Consider the following 18,482-nt stretch of genomic DNA (forward strand, 5'->3'; position numbering starts at 1 on the left):
ATAGCTACATCACATCCTACACCAAGATAAATTCCTAGGGATTGAACACCTAAATAGAAAATATGGAAATATAAGTACTATGGAAGGGCTAAATGGAATTCAAAGTTAACTCTCAGGCCATACTTTTTTTTTTCCATGAAGCACTACTCTAGAATTTGGGGATGGAATAATGAACAAGACAGAAACCATTCTTTTCTCCAAGAATTCATATTCTCATGGTGGCTTCCCCGTCATCATGGACGGGAACAGTGAGTCAATAAGTAAGAAATGCAATAAACTGACAAGATAATGTCAGCTCTGGGTAAGTGCTATGATAACAACCCAAAATGGTAATGTAATAGAAAGTGACTGAATGATCAGGGAAGGGCTCTCCCTATGAGTGTGACAGCTGAGCAATCCTTAGTTACCTAATTACATTATAATGATGCTGAACACATAACCATCTAGACACAGAGGAGTCCGTGTCCCGCAAGGGCAAGTGCAAAGGCCCTAGGACAGGGGCAAGCCTGATGCTTCTGAAGAGCAGAAGGAAAGTGTGCGTACTGGAAGCATGACGAGGGAGGAGGAGAGTAGCAGAAAGGGAGAGGTCAGGACTGCAGGAGCCAAGTCCTCCAGTAGTGACAGGGAGCCAAGGCAAAGCTCATTTTGGAAATGGTCAGGATGCTGAGCTGCTCTCCATTTTGATAGGGGAGGCAAAGAGTGAGCACCAGATAGCTCAGGTGGGCTCTTTGTAACTCAAAGATGAAGTTTTCCAATTAAAGTGTGTTTCCAATTAAAGTGTGAAGTAATCTCATCAAATCCAAGTGAGGGGGGAGTTTGCGGAGAAGGTGAGAAGAGACCTTATAAGGAGGGGAAGAATAAAACATGCTGGGGGTGGGGAGCAGAGAAGTGTATGAGCCAGAATTTAAAGCAAGTCAGGCGATCTTCACGGGCCTTGAGAGATGAAGAAAATGGATAGATTACTTACAGTAGCCTCAGTTATAATAAATTCCAAAGCAGGTATCACAGTCCTAAAGTTAATATATACTTTATTGCTCGTGGGAGTGTAGACGGGCATAATCCCATCTGGGAAGAAATTTATCAATATGCTTTTTAGTTGCATAATTTGGGAGATGGTGACAAAACAAGGGTTTGGGAGTTAGGGACGGCTGCATGAAAATCACGCGAGCCCTAATAACTCTGTGCATTGATATCTTTTCTAAGGAGAAAAGTATTTTAACAGAACCACTGTATAAAACACTTTCAGAGTAAGATGCTAGTCAAACGAATTTGATGAGTTCATTTGAATCTTCTGATATAAGTTCTGGCTTCATCTTAATATTGCTTTCAATCTTTAAGTATAGAAATGGCAATTTTGCCAACTTAAAGCAATTTTTAGCCACAAGTGGGAACTTTATCATGTACGGTCCAACAGATTTTGCAATACGCTTCTCAGGCAAAATATGGATTCTGTTGTTTTGATGACTCAGCCTCAGATTCCCAGGTGCTTTCTGGAGCAAACTGAACACTATTTCGTGAACCCCCCTTGCCAACTCATAGCATCAGATAAATGATAGGAAGATACAACATGTATGGCATGAAGAAAAGACCACATTACAAGGTACGCTTAATGACGCAAGGTGAGGTCAGTGACATACATCCAAGGCCCAAGAGACTGAAAAAGAAAGTTAGGAAAAGGGATGATAATTCTGCCTTCTTACAGATAGAAGAAAACTTCAGCACAGCATCAAAGAAAACAGAAAAGCTGTGACTGGGACAGGACAAAGGCCCATTCATTTCTTAGTCAGCCAAGATCTTCCTAGTTCCTTAAAAGGTTTGACTGTCCAAAGGAAACTGTCAAGGATTTATGTTTTATTTTAGGATGGCTTGCATGCCCTGTCCAGAGCATTCTCTCCCATCACATGCTGACTTCAGCTGGTGCAGGGATCTCAGTTCACCATCGTATTCAGCTGAGCTCAAGCTGCTAAGAAGAGCAAGCTAGTGTTAACCCACGTTTCAAGCTCAAGGGGCTCTAAGAGTCATGGGGAAAATGGCTCATGATTTAAAACAACCTTTTATCACTACAAGAATGTGATCACTCTCAAGCATCTGCATGAGTGGTCAGTGACTACTTTTGCAGAGTCATCAGAGTTAAGGATTAATGATTTCCCAGAATAAGACTGAGTTGACGTACAAACCTACGTCATGGACAGCTCATCTACAGCCAAAGGTGTTCATCCAGCCTAGATAAAGCAAAAGCCCACTGATGCTGTTCCCATAATGGCTGGGCATGAGTAACAAAAGAAGCCTGGAGGAGGTAAGTGGTGACTGACCTACCAGTGTAGGCTACTGCTGGACAGACAAGGTGAGAGCCAATCCCAGTGTCCACGGGTGAGAGAAATTCAAGCCGAAGGTCTCAGTGATACAGCCAGTCCAACCAGTATTTCATGCACATCATGAGTAGGAGAGCAATCTCTGTTGGGCAGGACCTTCCCCAGCCGTACACTACAAGCAGGAGAGCAGGTACAACCCCAGCTCTCTGCAAACCTTCCACCACGGGGAATTTAACTTCAGGGTTCTCAGCTGTGCCAGACCTCCACCAGGCCAAGGCCATAGTACCTATTTACCAAAAGGAGGCAAGGCATTGTTGAGTTACACACACTGGCCCACTCCTGGCCCGCCATGTCACCATCCAGCCAGTGCAACAGTAAAAAGACTGGGGAGGGAAGGTGGGCCCTGGGGCCAAGGAGAGGATGGAGGGTGGCTGATCCAAGTGAGCACTCACACCTTGTTTTTTTATCAAAGGTCACATGTAAAATATATAAATGGTACTGAAGTTTACATAGGATAGCAAAGAATATGTGTATATGAGTTTAATGATCAGTGTTATGACTTATTGATTTGCTCTTTTGTCCAGAAGTTCAAATCAATCTCTAGAGCTATGTGTTTTTTAAATATCAAGGCAGAAATTTCTAGAATAGCCAGTTTCTAATGAGCAGATGACATAAGTTTAGCTGTTAAAGACATGAAGAATGTTGTGGTCACTCTATACTTTGGAGATTCTTTATGACAACTTATCCAGGTCTATGTAACTCCGAAGAACTGTTTCAAACATATGATGCTGTAAATAAAGAGCTAAGGAGTATACCTATACCACACTTGAAAAAACCCAGCTACTTACTTAAAAATCCATTTCTTGATTTAAGAGGCATTTGAGAGGCATAATGGATATAAATTTGACTAAGGCTTTTTTAGGTTATTATACAAAGTTTACTACTAAAGGTCTCCCATGGCTTATTATTACATTATTATTTAATGTTTACATATAAACTTACAGACCAAGCAATTTTTATTTTCTTTGTTTATCTTACTCTTACCTAAAATCCAACATTTTCCAAGAGTTGGGGAATTTATGACAGAGTTTTTATATGTATTACATAATTCTATTTTAACAGAGTTAAAGCTCTTTGCTTTTAACAAAGACATACACAGACAGACTGACATACACTACTTCTGGTAAAAAAATAAAGAATGCAAAAATAAAAGTGGAGAAAACCCAAATAGCATGTTTTGTTTAAAAAGTCAAAAATTCCTACATTAGGTTTTATTGATATTTGCTTCTTTTTGCTCTTCCCCATCACACACACACGTGCACATACAATACACACATTACCACACAAAACACACACCACACACACATGCACAATGCACACCAACACAACACATACCACACACACACAACAAACCCAACACACACCAAACAATCACATACCACACACATACAAAACTCAACCCACACCCACACACACAGACTCACACGCATTTACACACACATAGCTTCTTTCACTTCAGTTTGTTTGGGGATGGGGGCAGGTAGATGGCTCCTCATTCTACATTCCCAAGACTTCTGAATAGTCGGTTTGCACAGCTGATGCACTTATCAGAACCTGAACCTTCAGAGCCTCACAACCATAGGTCTCATTTTCAGGGAAAAACATAAAACGCTGAAAACCTCCCAAAGAAACTCCAGGCTCGACTCTTTTTCAAGCAACACCATGGCTTGGGTGACATGTGCCACTTACCGTTAAAAACATCTGATTTTGCTAAAATCCCAAATTCTACTCTCTAAACTGTGGTTCTGAGAAAATCATCACATGTTCTATTTGAGGCAATGTTAAATAATTCACTCTACCCGTCTTGAGGCATGACACTCACAGGGATGTGGATTTAAATATATACTGTTACGATTTCGCTTATAGCTGTTAGAGTCTTAGTTCAAAGGCTCTGGGTTCACAACACTTTCAGATACATCTTTTCTCCAAGCTATCCACATGCGTCCCACTCAACACTGAGAGCCACGGCTAGAGGGTCTCAAGGACACTTTTAGGCCAGGAGTTCGAGAAGCAGACACACATACACACAAAATACTGTTCTAAAACAAAGCAAACCCCAAATCAGGCAAAATCTATGCGGGAGACAGAAGGTTTTTAAGAGCACCACTTAGCAAGGTGATATTCAAAATAACTGACCACCAGCTGGGATGGAGCCCCATGGAAAGGCCCGGCGGTTTCCAGGGCAACCGGGGAAGCCCAGGGCCTCCTCACTGGGACTCAGGAAGGCAGCCTGGTTTCCTGATTTGAGTGATTATGAGCACTGGAGAGAGATGTTTCTCATCAGGAAACCTCTCACTTAGTCATTCCCATAAATATTCGTGGCACTACCTCAATAAAGCTCCGTGGAGGGTAAACCCCACAATCTGCGCCACAGACTTTTTTTTCCAACTGTGCAGACAGCTTTGAAAAAACTCTGCTGAAGCCACTGCAGTGTCAGGGTGATACTAATTACAGGGCTCTGTGGCTATGATACGGGAAATCCATCCTGAGGGAATCTGTGTTCTTAGACGTGGCAATCCAATTATATACAATTGATCCAAAGGTGCCTGTTTTTCAACGGCTTGATGACTATTTATAGTAACAGTAAGGCCCCAAATTTTATGGTTATGAGATTTTTTTTTTTCTGCAAAGCTTAAAGTGCTTCATAGACGCTTCCTCATTAATCTGAGGTCACTGCCTCACTTACGATAATCATCTCAAGTGAGAAATTCCACACCCATGCACCATGCAACAGCAAAATTGGCCCTGAAGAGGCACACAGACCTGAGCCCATACAGCACTGTCCCATCAGGGTGAAGGCGGATCATGCGGTTTTTCACTGTCACTCCATGCACAAATGACTTTTTGTCATTTAAGAAATATGTGTCGGGCACCCATAGCTGGTCAGCCACTCGATTGTCAAGCGTGAGGTTGAGAGGGATCCCAGAATAGGCGAGCCTTTTATCTCTCCAATATTGTTGAAAATACATGGTTAAGGTATAATCCTGGGGGGAAAAGAAAAGAAAGAAAGTTAGTTTGTACGCATCCACAGGCGTATCCCCTCCACCATCAGCCACATTCAGCTTGCAATCTAGGCTCTACGGTGAATAACAAGGAGAAATGGATGTCATTTTTATGCAGGATGGGAAGCAATGGTTTATTTCTTGTGAATGCAAACACCAGCTTTAATAGGTACACGAATCTGTGTGTGTCACGTATAGACGTCCTCTGTTTTACTCAGGTAAGAAGCAGACTAGACAAACTGGCATTTAACAGATAACAGCATAGAAACAAAGGGGAAAAACTCATTGTAAAATCAGGTTGCTGGCGGGGAACTAGATTGTTCCCATGGATGTTCCCTCTCCCAGCAGGCAGACAGGTGCTTTAACCACCCACGACAGATGAGCTCTGTCTACAAACTCTCCCTCTGCAATTTGAGCCACTTTCCTCTGGTTCTGCCCTCCATGAGGGTTATAAATACAAACCCGCCATAAACATCCTCCAGAGACGCCAGGGCCTGTGGGAGGTCTCCATGCCCTACCTCTCATATTTCTTTTTTCCTCCAGCTTGCCGTGGCCATTTCTACATTAAGTGGACCACAGAATCACCTGGAGATGATGAGATATTCACCTGGGGAAAATGGGACTCTGAGGTCAAAGCAGGATGTGGGAGGTGGAAGACAGACAGGGCCACGGTGTTGTCCACACGCTTGCCCACAAAATTACCAAATATCTACGTGATGGTTCTGCTTTTGTTTTGCCAAAGCAGTTAGTTCAGTGAGAACAAAGTGGAAAAAAAGACGACTCAGAGGCTAGACATGGGGAACAAAAGAAATTCTCTTTTGTTGGGGGCAATCACCATTCAGTTCTAGAATGACCAAGTCTAAAAAATCTGGTGATATTCACAGGACATTTCAAACCCCTCTGCGGAAGGATACAAGCTGGAAAATCGAAAGTTAGGAGGTAAATTCTCCAACCACGGAGGGAAAAACATCGCTGCCATTCTGCATAAGCAGCTTTCTGAGTTCACACACTTTACGATCATGTCTGCAAACATCCTCACCTGTGGGCAGCGAGAGGCCGAGAACAAATCAGCTGAAGAATCCAGCCTAGACACAGGCCTCCTGACAACCCTTCCAGTATTCTCTTTGCTTCTCACAGGGCAATTCACGGTGTTGCTAACCTGACGACTGTTTATTGCTGCTCTCAGTAGTGTTGGAATACAGAGGCCTAGAGACTGATAGGGGACATGGGTTTGTCTTCAGGTGCTTGCCACAAGAGCGGGAAACAAAACCAGGTTGTACTATATCACTACAAACAAAATACATTTTTAAGCTTTGAGTCTCATAAAAATTAAGAGTAGAAGGAACAGCAAGAAAGTCCAAATGGGCTGGACAGTCTTTAGAGAGGCCTTGTCTTCAACTTAAAGGAGAGGCAGCATTGAAGCAGATGAAAAGAAGCAGGCATTTTTTTCCCCCAGACACTTTCGTGGGCAGAGCTCTGTGCCTAGTAATAACCTGTGGGGGCCCTCACCACCACCACCAATGAAAGATTCTCACAGAGCAGATGGCACTAAAGATAAGCCTAGGCTAGGCAGACAGCACATAGGGCAAATCAAAAACACACGGGCTGTTGCTTTTAAGGGCCTGATGAAAAAGCCTGTGGAGTGCAGTTTTGCTGGAATGCTGGGTTTATGGGGAAAAGAGAGCAGAGCAATGGGTCAGGCTAGACCCCAGGGCAGTGACCAGAAGGTGGAAACTAGAATGCCACCTTCGCAGCCAATGAAAGCCACTGACAGTTTCCATGGAGCAGAGAGCCATGACCAAGAGTATTAACCGTGTCTTTTATTTCTGTATTCAGATGCTTTGATCTGTGACCCTGTGGACCTTGGAGGGAGGGCCCCTTCCAGGGCTGGCTAACTCCTAGAGATGGTAAGTAACTCTCCTAGGAATGTACCTTTCACATACAAACCAACCAATCCAGAACCCACACCCCAGCCACCTCTTTTGTTTGTTTTTACAGTCCAGAGGTCTTTTATTTTTTATACCTATTATGCCATAAATTCACAGGGCATAGATTTCAGCGGCTAAGACTCCAACCTTCTCTTTTACTGAGCTTGCACATTCTGGGGTCCCTATCACCCACCTAAACTGCCCCAGGTCCAGGTACTAGACAACTAAAGACAGCCCCTGTGCCCCACGGGCCTGAAATTATTTAAACCAGCCAATTCTGAGCCTGCTCACCCTGTGTCACCCATTCCTTCCCAGCAACCACAATAAAGGCATTTCCCCTCCCTCTGCTGCCTGACCCACACTGGCGCTCCCTGAACAGCCCCCATGGCATGGTGTGGCTCCCTGCTGCCCCGGAACTGGGAGGAACACACTCTCTTCTCAATGGCAGTCGTCTCCTGATCTGTCGGCCTTGCCTGACCTAAATAATAATAACACCTCCATTTTAAAACACAAAGCCACTTGTGAGAAAAACTAGCATAGCAATGGTAAGTTCAAGGGGTAGAAGGGATGGCATGCAGGGGCCTCCGAGGAGTGGACAGTGCTGAGTGGTGGGTAAAGCAAAGGCCTGAAAGGTTCTTGGACACCAGGCTGATGCGAAACATCAGGATGAGAATGCACCTTCACAGGGCATATTCCGCCCCTTCATCACCACTACCTTTCGCTGGTGTGGGTGGTGCGCTGGAACTGAGGCGTGCAAAGCTGTGGTTTCACAACAAAAGGACATGTGTTAGCAGTGGCAACCACAGGGTTTCTCTACTATCACCCTCCATGTGACATTCGTGTTGAAATAGAAGTTTCCCTTGTTTCTTTCTTTACTCCTAACCCCGCATCCTTACGCCTCAGTCGCGATGTCTAGCGCCCTTCTCAGAGCCCGTCCGGATGGGCTTGCACAAGGCTTGCCATGAGAAGGGAGAGAACTCGTCTGTCAGCCCTGGGAGCCAGCTGTCACTCACAGCCTGAAAGCTTGGGCTCCGCGTCTTATTTTGGACTGTGTCGCTCTCCGCACCATCAGCAGCGCCTCTCAGTTTGGGTCTCGGGTGTTTGCTGAGGTGACTTGAGTGGACTAGGGGGTAAGAGTTTAGGTAACAGCGGGAGGGAAAAGCTGGTATGTAAATCCAAACCCGCTGCATGTGATCAGCCATGTATGGCAACGACCATCACATCAGTGGGGGCACAAATCAGTGTCCTCCTTCTTTTCTGAGATACTTACTAGCTGGCAAAGGGAAGGGAAGGGGATGGTGGAACGGTCCAAGCCTCCCTCCACTCTCGTGCAGCTGGGAGTAGTAAATGCAGGGTTTTCCTGTTCTGGGGGCCACGGTGCTGCCCCTTGTGACATGCAGTAGTGAGCACTGAGCCAGGAACAGCGGGCAGCCACTTGTGTGCATGATCCTTCAGCAAACTCCAGGCCCCGTGCTGCCTAGCACCTCATTTAACTATGAAGCATGTATTATAATTATTATCCTGTATCGATGAAGTAACAAAAATTGAAGACCTGAAGTAACTTGCTTCTCATCCGCTCCCTCCACTCCCTCAAACACAAGTAACCCAGTACAGCGGGACTTGAAGTTCAGGCCACCTCCCTTCAGGGCCTGGCTCTCAATGTGGAAGCTCCAAGGGGTGGGAGCTAAACAGTTCCTCATAATAAAGGGGAGTGAGCTTGGCAGGGTGGGGCTTTGAAAGGATGTCTCTGAGCATGGACCTGCATGACTAGGTCATGCAGGGGTTCTTCAAAGGGAGTAATCAGAACTCCGGCACCGCCAACTCCTCCTTCCATGCCCAATCCATCACCAAACATTAAGCACAGTCGCTACAGAAAGATGCTTTGTAAAAGTATCCTTTCCTTCAATGCATCCCATGCATCCCAGGAAAGTTACCAGTTTTTACATTTGCAGTGATGTGGCGTGAACCAAAGAGAAGGGCACAGTCACAAAGAGATGGAATCTGCATGCGATGCAGTGTCTGTCAGAATTTGAATTCCAAGCCCATCTGCAGAAACGGAAGAGCCTTCAGACTTTAAAAGCTCCAAGGATTAAAGGAATATTGGCTGTGGGGAGCAGAGGGGACACTGGACTCCTCACAGAATATGAAATGGAAATTAAGCCTTTGTTCTTTAAAATTAATGCTCGAGGTGGACTCAGGTGATGTCTGGGTACGAAAATAAGAAATGACTGGGAAGGGTGGAGCTTCTCAAAGAAGAGCCAAGCTGGCCATTCTGGGGCAGGGTGGGCCCGTTGCTGTGGTTCCTGCTGGCTGACAAGGGGTTGGGGAGGTAGCAGTGGACACCAAATGAGACAGATAGTTGATATCGTCAGAAGCAGCCTGCGTCCTCCACCAATTGAGTTGCTACCGTTCCCTCTTTTGCCAGACCCCCAGGATGCACAAGAAAATATCTGTGTCACCAGATACAGGCTCGCCTTACTCTACTGTGCTTCACAGATATTGCATTTTTAACAAATCGAAGGTTTGTGGCAACCCAGCGTTGAGCATGTAAGTCGATCAGCACTGTTTTTCCAACAGCATATCCTCACTTCATGTCTCTGGGTCATATTTCGGTAATTTTCACAAGATTTCAATCTCAGTATTTCATTATTTTTATATTGGTTATGGTGACCTATAATCAGGGACATTTGATATTACTATTATTATCGCTCTGGGGCACCAGGAATAGCACCCACATAAGATGGCAAACTTATCGTACAAATGTTGTGTGTCCTCTGACTGATCTACCAACTGAACCTTAACCCTGTGTCTCTCCCTCTCCTTGGGCCTCCCTAATCCGAGACACAACGATATCAAAATGAGGCCAGTTAGTAATCCTCCATTGGCCTCTAAGGCTTCGAGTGCAAGGAAGAGTCACCCATCTCTCAGGGTAAATGAAAAACTAGAAATGATTAAGCTTAGTGAGGGAGCAGGTCAAATGATGGATGTGCAAAAACGTTTTATAGACCTAATGTTAGGCCTTTTCTACCAGTTAGCCAAATTGTGAATGCAAATAAAAGGTTTTAGTAGGAAATTAAAAGAGCTACTCCAGCGAATGGTAAGAAAGTCAAACAGTCTTATTGCTGATATGGATAGAATATCGAACCAACCACAACATTCTCTTAAGTCAAAGTTTAATCTAGGGCAAAATCCTAACTCTCTTCAATTCTATAAAGGCTAAAAGAGGCAAGGCAGCTGCAGAAGAAAAGTTAGAAGACAGGAGAGATTGGTTCATGAGGTTTAAGCAAGGAAGCCATTTCCACAACAAACGTGCAAGGTGAAGGAGCAAGTGCTGATGGAGAAGCTGCAGCAAGTTATCCAGAAGATCCTGCTAAGATCACTGATGAAGGTGGTTACACTCAACAACAGATTTTCAGTGTAGACTTTGGAAGAAGTCTTTTCTAATGGAAGAAGATGCCATGTAGGGCTTTCACAGCAAGACAGAAGTCAATGTTTGGCTTCGGAGCTTCAAAGGACAGGCTGACTCTCTTGTTAGGGGCTAATTGCAGCTGCTGACTTTAAGTTGAAGCCAATGCTCACAGACCCTTTTGAACATCCTAGGGCCCTTAAGAATTATGCTAAGCTACTCTGCCTATGCTCAATAAATGCAACAATAAAACCTAGACGTCAACACGTATTTACAAAACTGAATATTTTCAACCCACAGTTGAGACCTTCTGCTCAGAAAAAAACATTCCTTTCAAAATGTTACTGCTCATTTTCAATGCACCTGGTCACTCAAGAGCTCTAATGGATATGTACAAAGAGATGGATGCTGTTTTCAAGTCTGCTAACACAACATCCATTCCGCAGCCCATAGATCAAAGAGAAACTGACTTTCAAGTTTTATTATTTAAGAAATACATTTCATAAGGCTATAGCTGCCATAGACAGTGATTCTTTAGATGGATCTGGGCAAAGTCAACTGAAAACGTTCTGGAAAGGACTCACCATTCCAGATGTCAGTAAGATCATTCATGATGTATCGGAGGAGGTCAAATTATCAACACCAACAGGAGTTTGGAAGATGTGGATTCCAGCCCTCATGGATGACTCTGAGGGGTTTGAGTCATTGCAGATGCGATGGGAATAGCAAGAGAACTAGAAGTGAAACTTGAAGATGTCCCCGTATTTCTAGAATCTAATGATTAAACTTGAATGAATGAGGGGTTGCTTCCTATGGATGAGCAAAGCGTGGTGTGAGATGGAATCTGCTCCTGGTGAGGATTTTGTGAACATTGCTGTAATGACAACAAACGATTTAGAATATTACATAACCTGAGTTGACAAAGCAGTGGCAGGGCTTGAGAGGATTGACTCCAATTTTGAAAGAAGTTCTACTGTGGGTAAAACGCTACCAAACAGCATCCAATGCTACAGAGAAATATTTCATGAAATGAATAGTCAAAGTAATACATTTCATTGTTGCCTTATTTAAAGAAACTGCCACAGTTTTCAGCAACCACCACCCTGATCAGTCAGCAGCTATCAACACTGAGGCAAGACACTCCACCTGCAAAAAATCATGACTCTCTGAAGGCTCAGATGATTGTTAGCATTTTTAGCAATACAGTATTTTTAATTAAGGTAGGTACATTTTACAGACATCATGTTATTGGACAGTTAATAGACTACAATATAGTGTAAACATAACTTTTATATATCTTAGGAAATCAAAAAATTTGTGACTCACTTCATGATATTTGCTTTACAGCAGTAGTCTGGAACAGAACTTGAAGTATCTCTGAGGGTGTACCTGTATTTACTCAGTTATTCAGAAAATGTTTATTGAGTGCTTACCGCCTGCTAGACAACTTGAGGGAGGCGAAGATGAACTACAGGCACTATGGGTCCTAAGGGACTGGCCATGTGGCAGAGACAATAATTGCAGGTTCGAAGAATTCAAAAGCAATCTAGGTTAAGTGCTATACTAAACACGAAGAGATATGGCAATCAGAAAAAGCCACTTCTGGGAAGGATGACTACAGACGAATTCTTGGAAAAACAACCATCTGATCTAAACCTAGAAGTAAAAGATTCAGCTATGTGAAGGGCAGAGCGGCTGCCCCTGGAGGGCCAGTCTTGGGTATGGACATCTGGACGAAGCAGTTCCTGATATCAACTTACCCCACACAGCTATTTTCACAAAAAAACAGTGCCACAGTGTGAGGCAGAGGAGATAGCTCCACAGGGTGAACCTCACCTTCTACCTAGGTTGGTGACCCCCTAGGGTAGCTGAGGGAGCCCTAGAGAGAAGAAAGGGGGCCAGCAGAGGCCTGAAACGACAGTCCTCAAACAGAGGCTCTGAGGCAGAGCTGGGAAGTGTAGGGGAGTCAGGTGCAAGAACACCCCTACTCCTTGTGACTCTGCAGAGGGACCGCGTCCCCGACTTTCACCGCTTCTGTCTGGTAGCTGGCCCACACGGGGACCCGAGGGAGTCTCCTGGTATCCCGGTGCTGAGGTCCCAAAGACTCCGAGAGCCTCCGCCAGGCTCACCCAAGTCGTAACTGTTGCTTCCTCTCCATGTCTGCTCTTTACCCGGGAGGCCGAAGCTCGGGGAGGGGCAGGGGTGGAGTGTGGGGAGGGGCAGGGGTGGAGTGTGGGGAGAAGCAGCTTCCTGGAAGCGCAGGGCTTTGCGAAGCAGAGGCAGCCAGGGGCGGGGCCTGGGGAGGAGGGCAGCTCCCGGAAGCGGGGCCAGGGGTGGGAGGAGGCGTGGCCTGTGGCTTGAGGGGCGTGGCCCCTAGTGGAAAAGACGAGGCCCAGCTCCGGAGCCTGGCCGGCAGGCTCCTCCCCGTGCGCCCTGCGGGGTGCGCCCTGCGGCTGGTGGTGGGGAGCCTCGTCCTGGGAGGGTGGACCTGATTAGCTTAGCACACACCGGGGAGAGACAGGCTGTCTCCTGGCACTGGTCCTTGGCTGTGGCACAGCCAGCATTATCAGCACATCTAGACCGAATGTGTTGGCAGGAGGAGGAGGAGGAGGGAGGAGGGAGGGAGGAGAGGAGGAGGAGGAGAAGGGGTTATTGGGTGGGAGAGGGTCAGGAGCTTGTGAAATAGCTTCGGGTGGGGTTGCAGAGACAGAGCCCTGTGTCCAGGGGATGCAGAAGCGTCCTGGGCTGTGGGCAAGCCCCACAGACCAAAGGTGGCAACACTCAACCTCTTACATGACCGAAATCTTCAGCCCTGGTGCAGCTTCTAAGCTCACCGAGCCTCTTCTGGTTATAATTCGATGTAACCTGACTTTAGAAAACCACACTCTTAGTAGGAGTTGAGATTTACAGCCATTCAAGCATTTATTAAACATCCTTCCTGTAAATTAAGACACAATGAATGTGTGTGCGCCAATAGTGACTCAACTTATTTTGTTAGCAGGTGTCTCCACAGCCCTGAGCACCCTGAGAACGTTTGGCTTCTGGTTCAGGTGCAGCGCCAATCCTGAGATGGGGCTGGCCCTGGATGGATACAGTACTTGGAAGGCTCTAGGTATAGGAAATGAGATGTCCCGGCGCCCACCAACCCTCCACAACCTCTGCCACCCCACTTACTCAGCGGTTCAACCCCAAACCCTCACCAGGGAAGGCCGCTGGGGAAGCCCATGTGGAGAAATTATCCTTGGACTCCTGCATTCCTAGGCCAGGCTCCCGGAGGTAAGGCTGTTTCCTCTGGGTGGGCAGGAGCCCAGGGCACCTGCAGAGACCTTCTGGGCCCCTGCTCTACCCACTCCCTCTGTACCTGAAACAGCTGTCTACAGAAAGGAAAGCTGCCAGCACCTCTAGCTATACCGTGACAGGTTCCTGTGGACATTGAGGCCCTGGGATATGGGATTTAATGGAGAGTGCTCCGGCACTGAGGAGGAAAGCACAAGGGAATTTTCCAGTCTACTGGGAACTGGACCTCTCTGGAGTATGCTGTATACGTGTGAGTTGTTTTGCTGAATTATAGTTGGTTTGAACTATTGTAGTTTGTCAAAATCATTAGATAAGATGTCTTGAATACCTTTCTCTTATAAAAACCTGAAGAACTTAGAATCACCATGAAGAAATATTCGAGTAAGAATCGCATTCAAAACAAAGGGTCTTTCTTAAAACAGAAACTTTCTTTTAAAAGGGGTCTTTCTTAGAAACTTTGCAAACAAAATCACTTGAATTAAAAAGTTATTTGTTCATCTTGGCTTATTTTAGGGATCATAAAGCCCTTTGATAATCTAATGAAATCAGGGGCCCTCTCCACAGACAATACAGTCGCTCTCAGGATTGGTGTGTGTCTCAAACAGCACAAAACCCTGAAGTTCATGGGATGCATGTTTTACAAGCTCAAATTGCTTTCAATACTAGTGGGTGGAGTTCTGCAAATTTGTAAGTCATTTGTTTAGGATGTGTGCAATGTTTTCCTATTGAAAAAAATATGACAAAAAGGGTTGTTAGGTTTCACTCCAGATTATCAATTTCACGCAAAGGTAAGAAGCCATTGTTCCTGGTGAGACACCAGGACTAGCCCAGGCTCCCTGTTTTGGAGCCACAGTGCTGCTGGGAGATAAGGAAAGTACTGCTGGACCTAGAAGCTGTAGAGGAAGCCCTGAGTGCTGGCAGCAGGCATTCTGGAATATGAACCACCCATGAGTCAAGCATTTATACATAGTGACTGTCCTTTCAAAATCTCCTGGGAATATACAAGCAGCAGCAACAACAAACCAAAATGAAACCTCAGCTCATCTTTAGGTGTATAATTCAGGCAGCTCAGATGAATTGCAGTAAGACATATAAACAACAAAGTTTCTTCCTGCTTGTGCAAATCTCTTGGCACTTATCACATTAAAATGACAAGAATACACATTTGAAAGTGGAAATATTGCTCATTATTCTGCAATTAAGTAATTGACTACATTCCTTAGCACAGGAAATGAAGAAAAAATTTACTATCCCCGAGAAAGAAATGCAATTTCTAAACCAAATTTAAATATTTAACTGCAGCTGTGAAAACCACAGGACACCTGCATTTGCATCTGGTTCAGCAAGTTTATGATACAAAACCTTGCAGGTAAGTTGTTCTCAGGTCAGGGAAGATGGAAAATTGTTTTGAGAAGCTTACATAAGCCCTAGGTGGTGGTGACTTCCTTTGCAGTCATTCCTACAAGGAAGGTTAGGCTGAGGGAATTGGCACTTTTTTAAACAAAATTTATTGAGGAAATTCCAATCTATTCCATTTAATGACCAAGAACTGAGTATCTAACATTACAACCAACTCTCCTCTCACAACAGACTTCGATGGTATCTAGCTTTCCATTCGTTGACTCTATTTGATGTTTAATAATAAAACAGCTTCCTTCTCTGCCTCCCTCCATCTTGCTTTAAGCATTGATTATCTGCCATAAGCCAAGAACCATGCTTAGTGTTAGGGACCCAGAGATAAGGAAGACAGAATTGATACCTTTAGAAAGCTCACTATAGAAAAATGGATCCAAGCACAATTAGAGTGATCAGGAGAAGCAGCTTTGGAAGCAAACGTGCCCAAGTCTCAAGTCAGCCTCCCATTGGCCCAGCCAGTGACAGGCGACCTCACTGTCCTATGCCTGTCCCTGGATCTGTGAAGACTGCCTGCCACACATTCTGAAGTCCTTAGCAGGGGGAGGACATGGTGTGCTGAGTTAAGCGTACAACAATGCAAAAGAAGTGTGTATGTAAGGGTCCTCTCACTAAGCCTAGGGCTGGCAGGAGAGGAGTCCGGCTACTGAGGCTTTTCAGCCTTTATACCTGCCCAAAGGCAGAGTGTGCATTTATGCCTGCACCTAAATGCTGAATGTAGTCAGAAGATGAAGTAGTCACCTCTGTATGAAATCTGAAAGAGCTGGTGAAAAGAGATATAAGTCTCCCAGGCCCCTAAAGCCATCTGAGAAGCTGGCATAGGATAGGAATTATTTTGAAAATGTTTTCTTTATAAGTCTAAAAAGATACTTTTCTGGAGTCAAGTAAGTTTGAAAAGCAAAATGATTGCACTGACCTACATTCAAAGGGCAAATAAATTGTACTGTGAGAAGAAATCTGGAGAATTCAACCTAAGCCAATGAGAACCAGGGAAATGTAAGAGAGATGCCCTTCACTAAATAAACTCTTTATGCAGGTGCTGGTTTGCTGATGGTGTGGGGTGTGGTGGAGCAAAATGTGTCAGACTCACTGGGTGACACCCTTGCCATGTGGCTTACTTGGGAAAGTTATCTAATCGTTCTGAGCCTCAGCAACCTCTTGTGTAAAATGAAACTAAAATGCTCCTTTTGCAAAGGTGCTGTAGCCATTAATTGATCTAACAATGCTTAACACATTGCTGGACTCACAACAGGCATTTGGAAAATTCTACTTTCTGTTGTCTCAAAAGCAGGGACAGTCACCCCTGAAAGAAGACCTTCCAGAACCGAATGAAAAGGACCCTCTTTATGAGCTGCCCCAGCCCCACTGTTCCACAGCAAGTACACACCAAAGGAAAATGTGCTTGTTTTCCTGAGATGCAGGTGAAGAAATCTCAGTCCAATGGTGTAGAATTCCCAGTACTATCTGGAGCAGGCTTCACCCTTTGCTCTCAAATCCCAAGTTTCATCGTCTACTCAATATCCAAATGTAATGCAAGCTTGTTTCCTGAAATGTATCAGGTCACTAGCTTTTTTCCATAAACATTTTTTCTGCTGTGAATTACTTTGAAGTTACAAATTAAAATTAAACACAAATTTGTAAAACAGCTACAGTGCTAATCAAAATGAAAACACCACCAGCCATCCTACTGCCGCTGACCCTGACAGCCACCCTTCCAGTGCTCCAGGGCTCATCTCCCACCCACCCTCTCTTCCCTGTGCCTTTAGAAAACCCCATCCTATAGTCAAGTGATTCCTCCATATAAGGAACATTTTCAATAAGAATTCCCTCTGCAGCCCCCTTTAGTTGTAAGTTGGTGACCTACTGTAGCCTTTTTTGGGGGAGGTTACTTCTTCTACCAAACTGGGCACCAAGAAGCTAAGGGAGAGGAGCATCCCTGTTTCCCACTCCTGATCAGCCTCTGGGTCTTCCTTCTTCCCACCGATCCCACTGCCTTCTGATCCTTGCCGTCCGGATGCTCCACATGCAACCCAAGATCGCCATGTCCAAAATTAACTCCCTGTCTTCCTGCCTCAAATGTGTTCGTCCACCCACCCACCCACCCACTCAACCCCACCCACACCAGAAGCAGTATACCAGCCTCTTCTTTCATTCTCACCCTAACCTCCAACAGTCACTATGTTCTACTGATACTAATTCCTAAAAGTCTTCCATCTCTAGAATGGGATCATGCGGTCAGCTGCAGTGCTGAGGGCTGGAGGGGTTCCACTGATGTCGCCATGGCAACGGATTAGCAGATGAGTGCCTAGACTCACAAATGGCATCCCAGAAGCAGGCTTACCCATGGTGTCTAGAGTATGGAGGTCAAATACCAGACCTCAGACATGTTCTGGGTTAAATAGAATAATATAGGGAATGACCAGATGTCTCAAACTCTCTATGGGGGCAGATGTTCCAACCAACACAATATTATATGCATGAACTTCTGGAATGTGCTGGTAAACTACAGAGTCCTTGCATACTCTCCTTTATTTTAAACAGGTATTTATCTGAACAATACTCACTAAATACTTATGTATATATGTGTTTGTGTGTGTATTTTCTCTCTAAATGTATACATACATTTAGAGAGAAAAAACTTTAAAAAATTATATATATATATAAAAATATTAGATCATCTCTAAAGATTAGATAACTTTCCCAAGTAAGAGAGAGGGAGAGAAAGACCTTATATGTTGAAACATATGGTTACTAATCAGAGCCATAGTTTTATTTTCCAGCAACTATTTTCAGTTAAGAGAATTCCCAAAGGGAATGCAATGACTCCCAACGATATCATTCTTCCAAAGATGCTCTGAGAACTGGCTGTGAAAACATCCATATTGCTTGGACAAGTCACCCTCAGCCTCCATATTTCAAAGCGACTTGAACTGGGTGAACATTGCCCCTGGAGACTGGCGAGTGAGTCATCCCCATTCTGACTCTGTGACGTGTATCAGGCTGGATGATCCATTCCTCTGTGCTCTTCCCCTGCTTAAGCAGAGCTCCTGCAGATGGCCATAAG

The 18,482-nt window shown here is 44.9% G+C and overlaps 1 protein-coding gene across 4 annotated transcripts in view; it reads right to left on the reverse strand.

Moving 5' to 3' along the window:
• Positions 1 to 18,482, reverse strand: part of GABRB3 (gamma-aminobutyric acid type A receptor subunit beta3) — a 232,056-nt gene that overhangs the window by 72,592 nt on the left and 140,982 nt on the right. For all 4 annotated transcript variants that reach the window (XM_017882403.1, XM_017882404.1, XM_017882406.1 and 1 more), the window contains one exon: positions 5,136 to 5,356. In XM_017882403.1, coding sequence (XP_017737892.1) covers positions 5,136 to 5,356 — 221 coding nt within the window. The remainder of the gene's footprint in view (positions 1 to 5,135; positions 5,357 to 18,482) is intronic.

Source organism: Rhinopithecus bieti, unplaced genomic scaffold (assembly GCF_001698545.2).
Source record: "Rhinopithecus bieti isolate Rb0 unplaced genomic scaffold, ASM169854v2 scaffold_13247, whole genome shotgun sequence".
Classification (NCBI taxonomy): domain Eukaryota; kingdom Metazoa; phylum Chordata; class Mammalia; order Primates; family Cercopithecidae; genus Rhinopithecus; species Rhinopithecus bieti.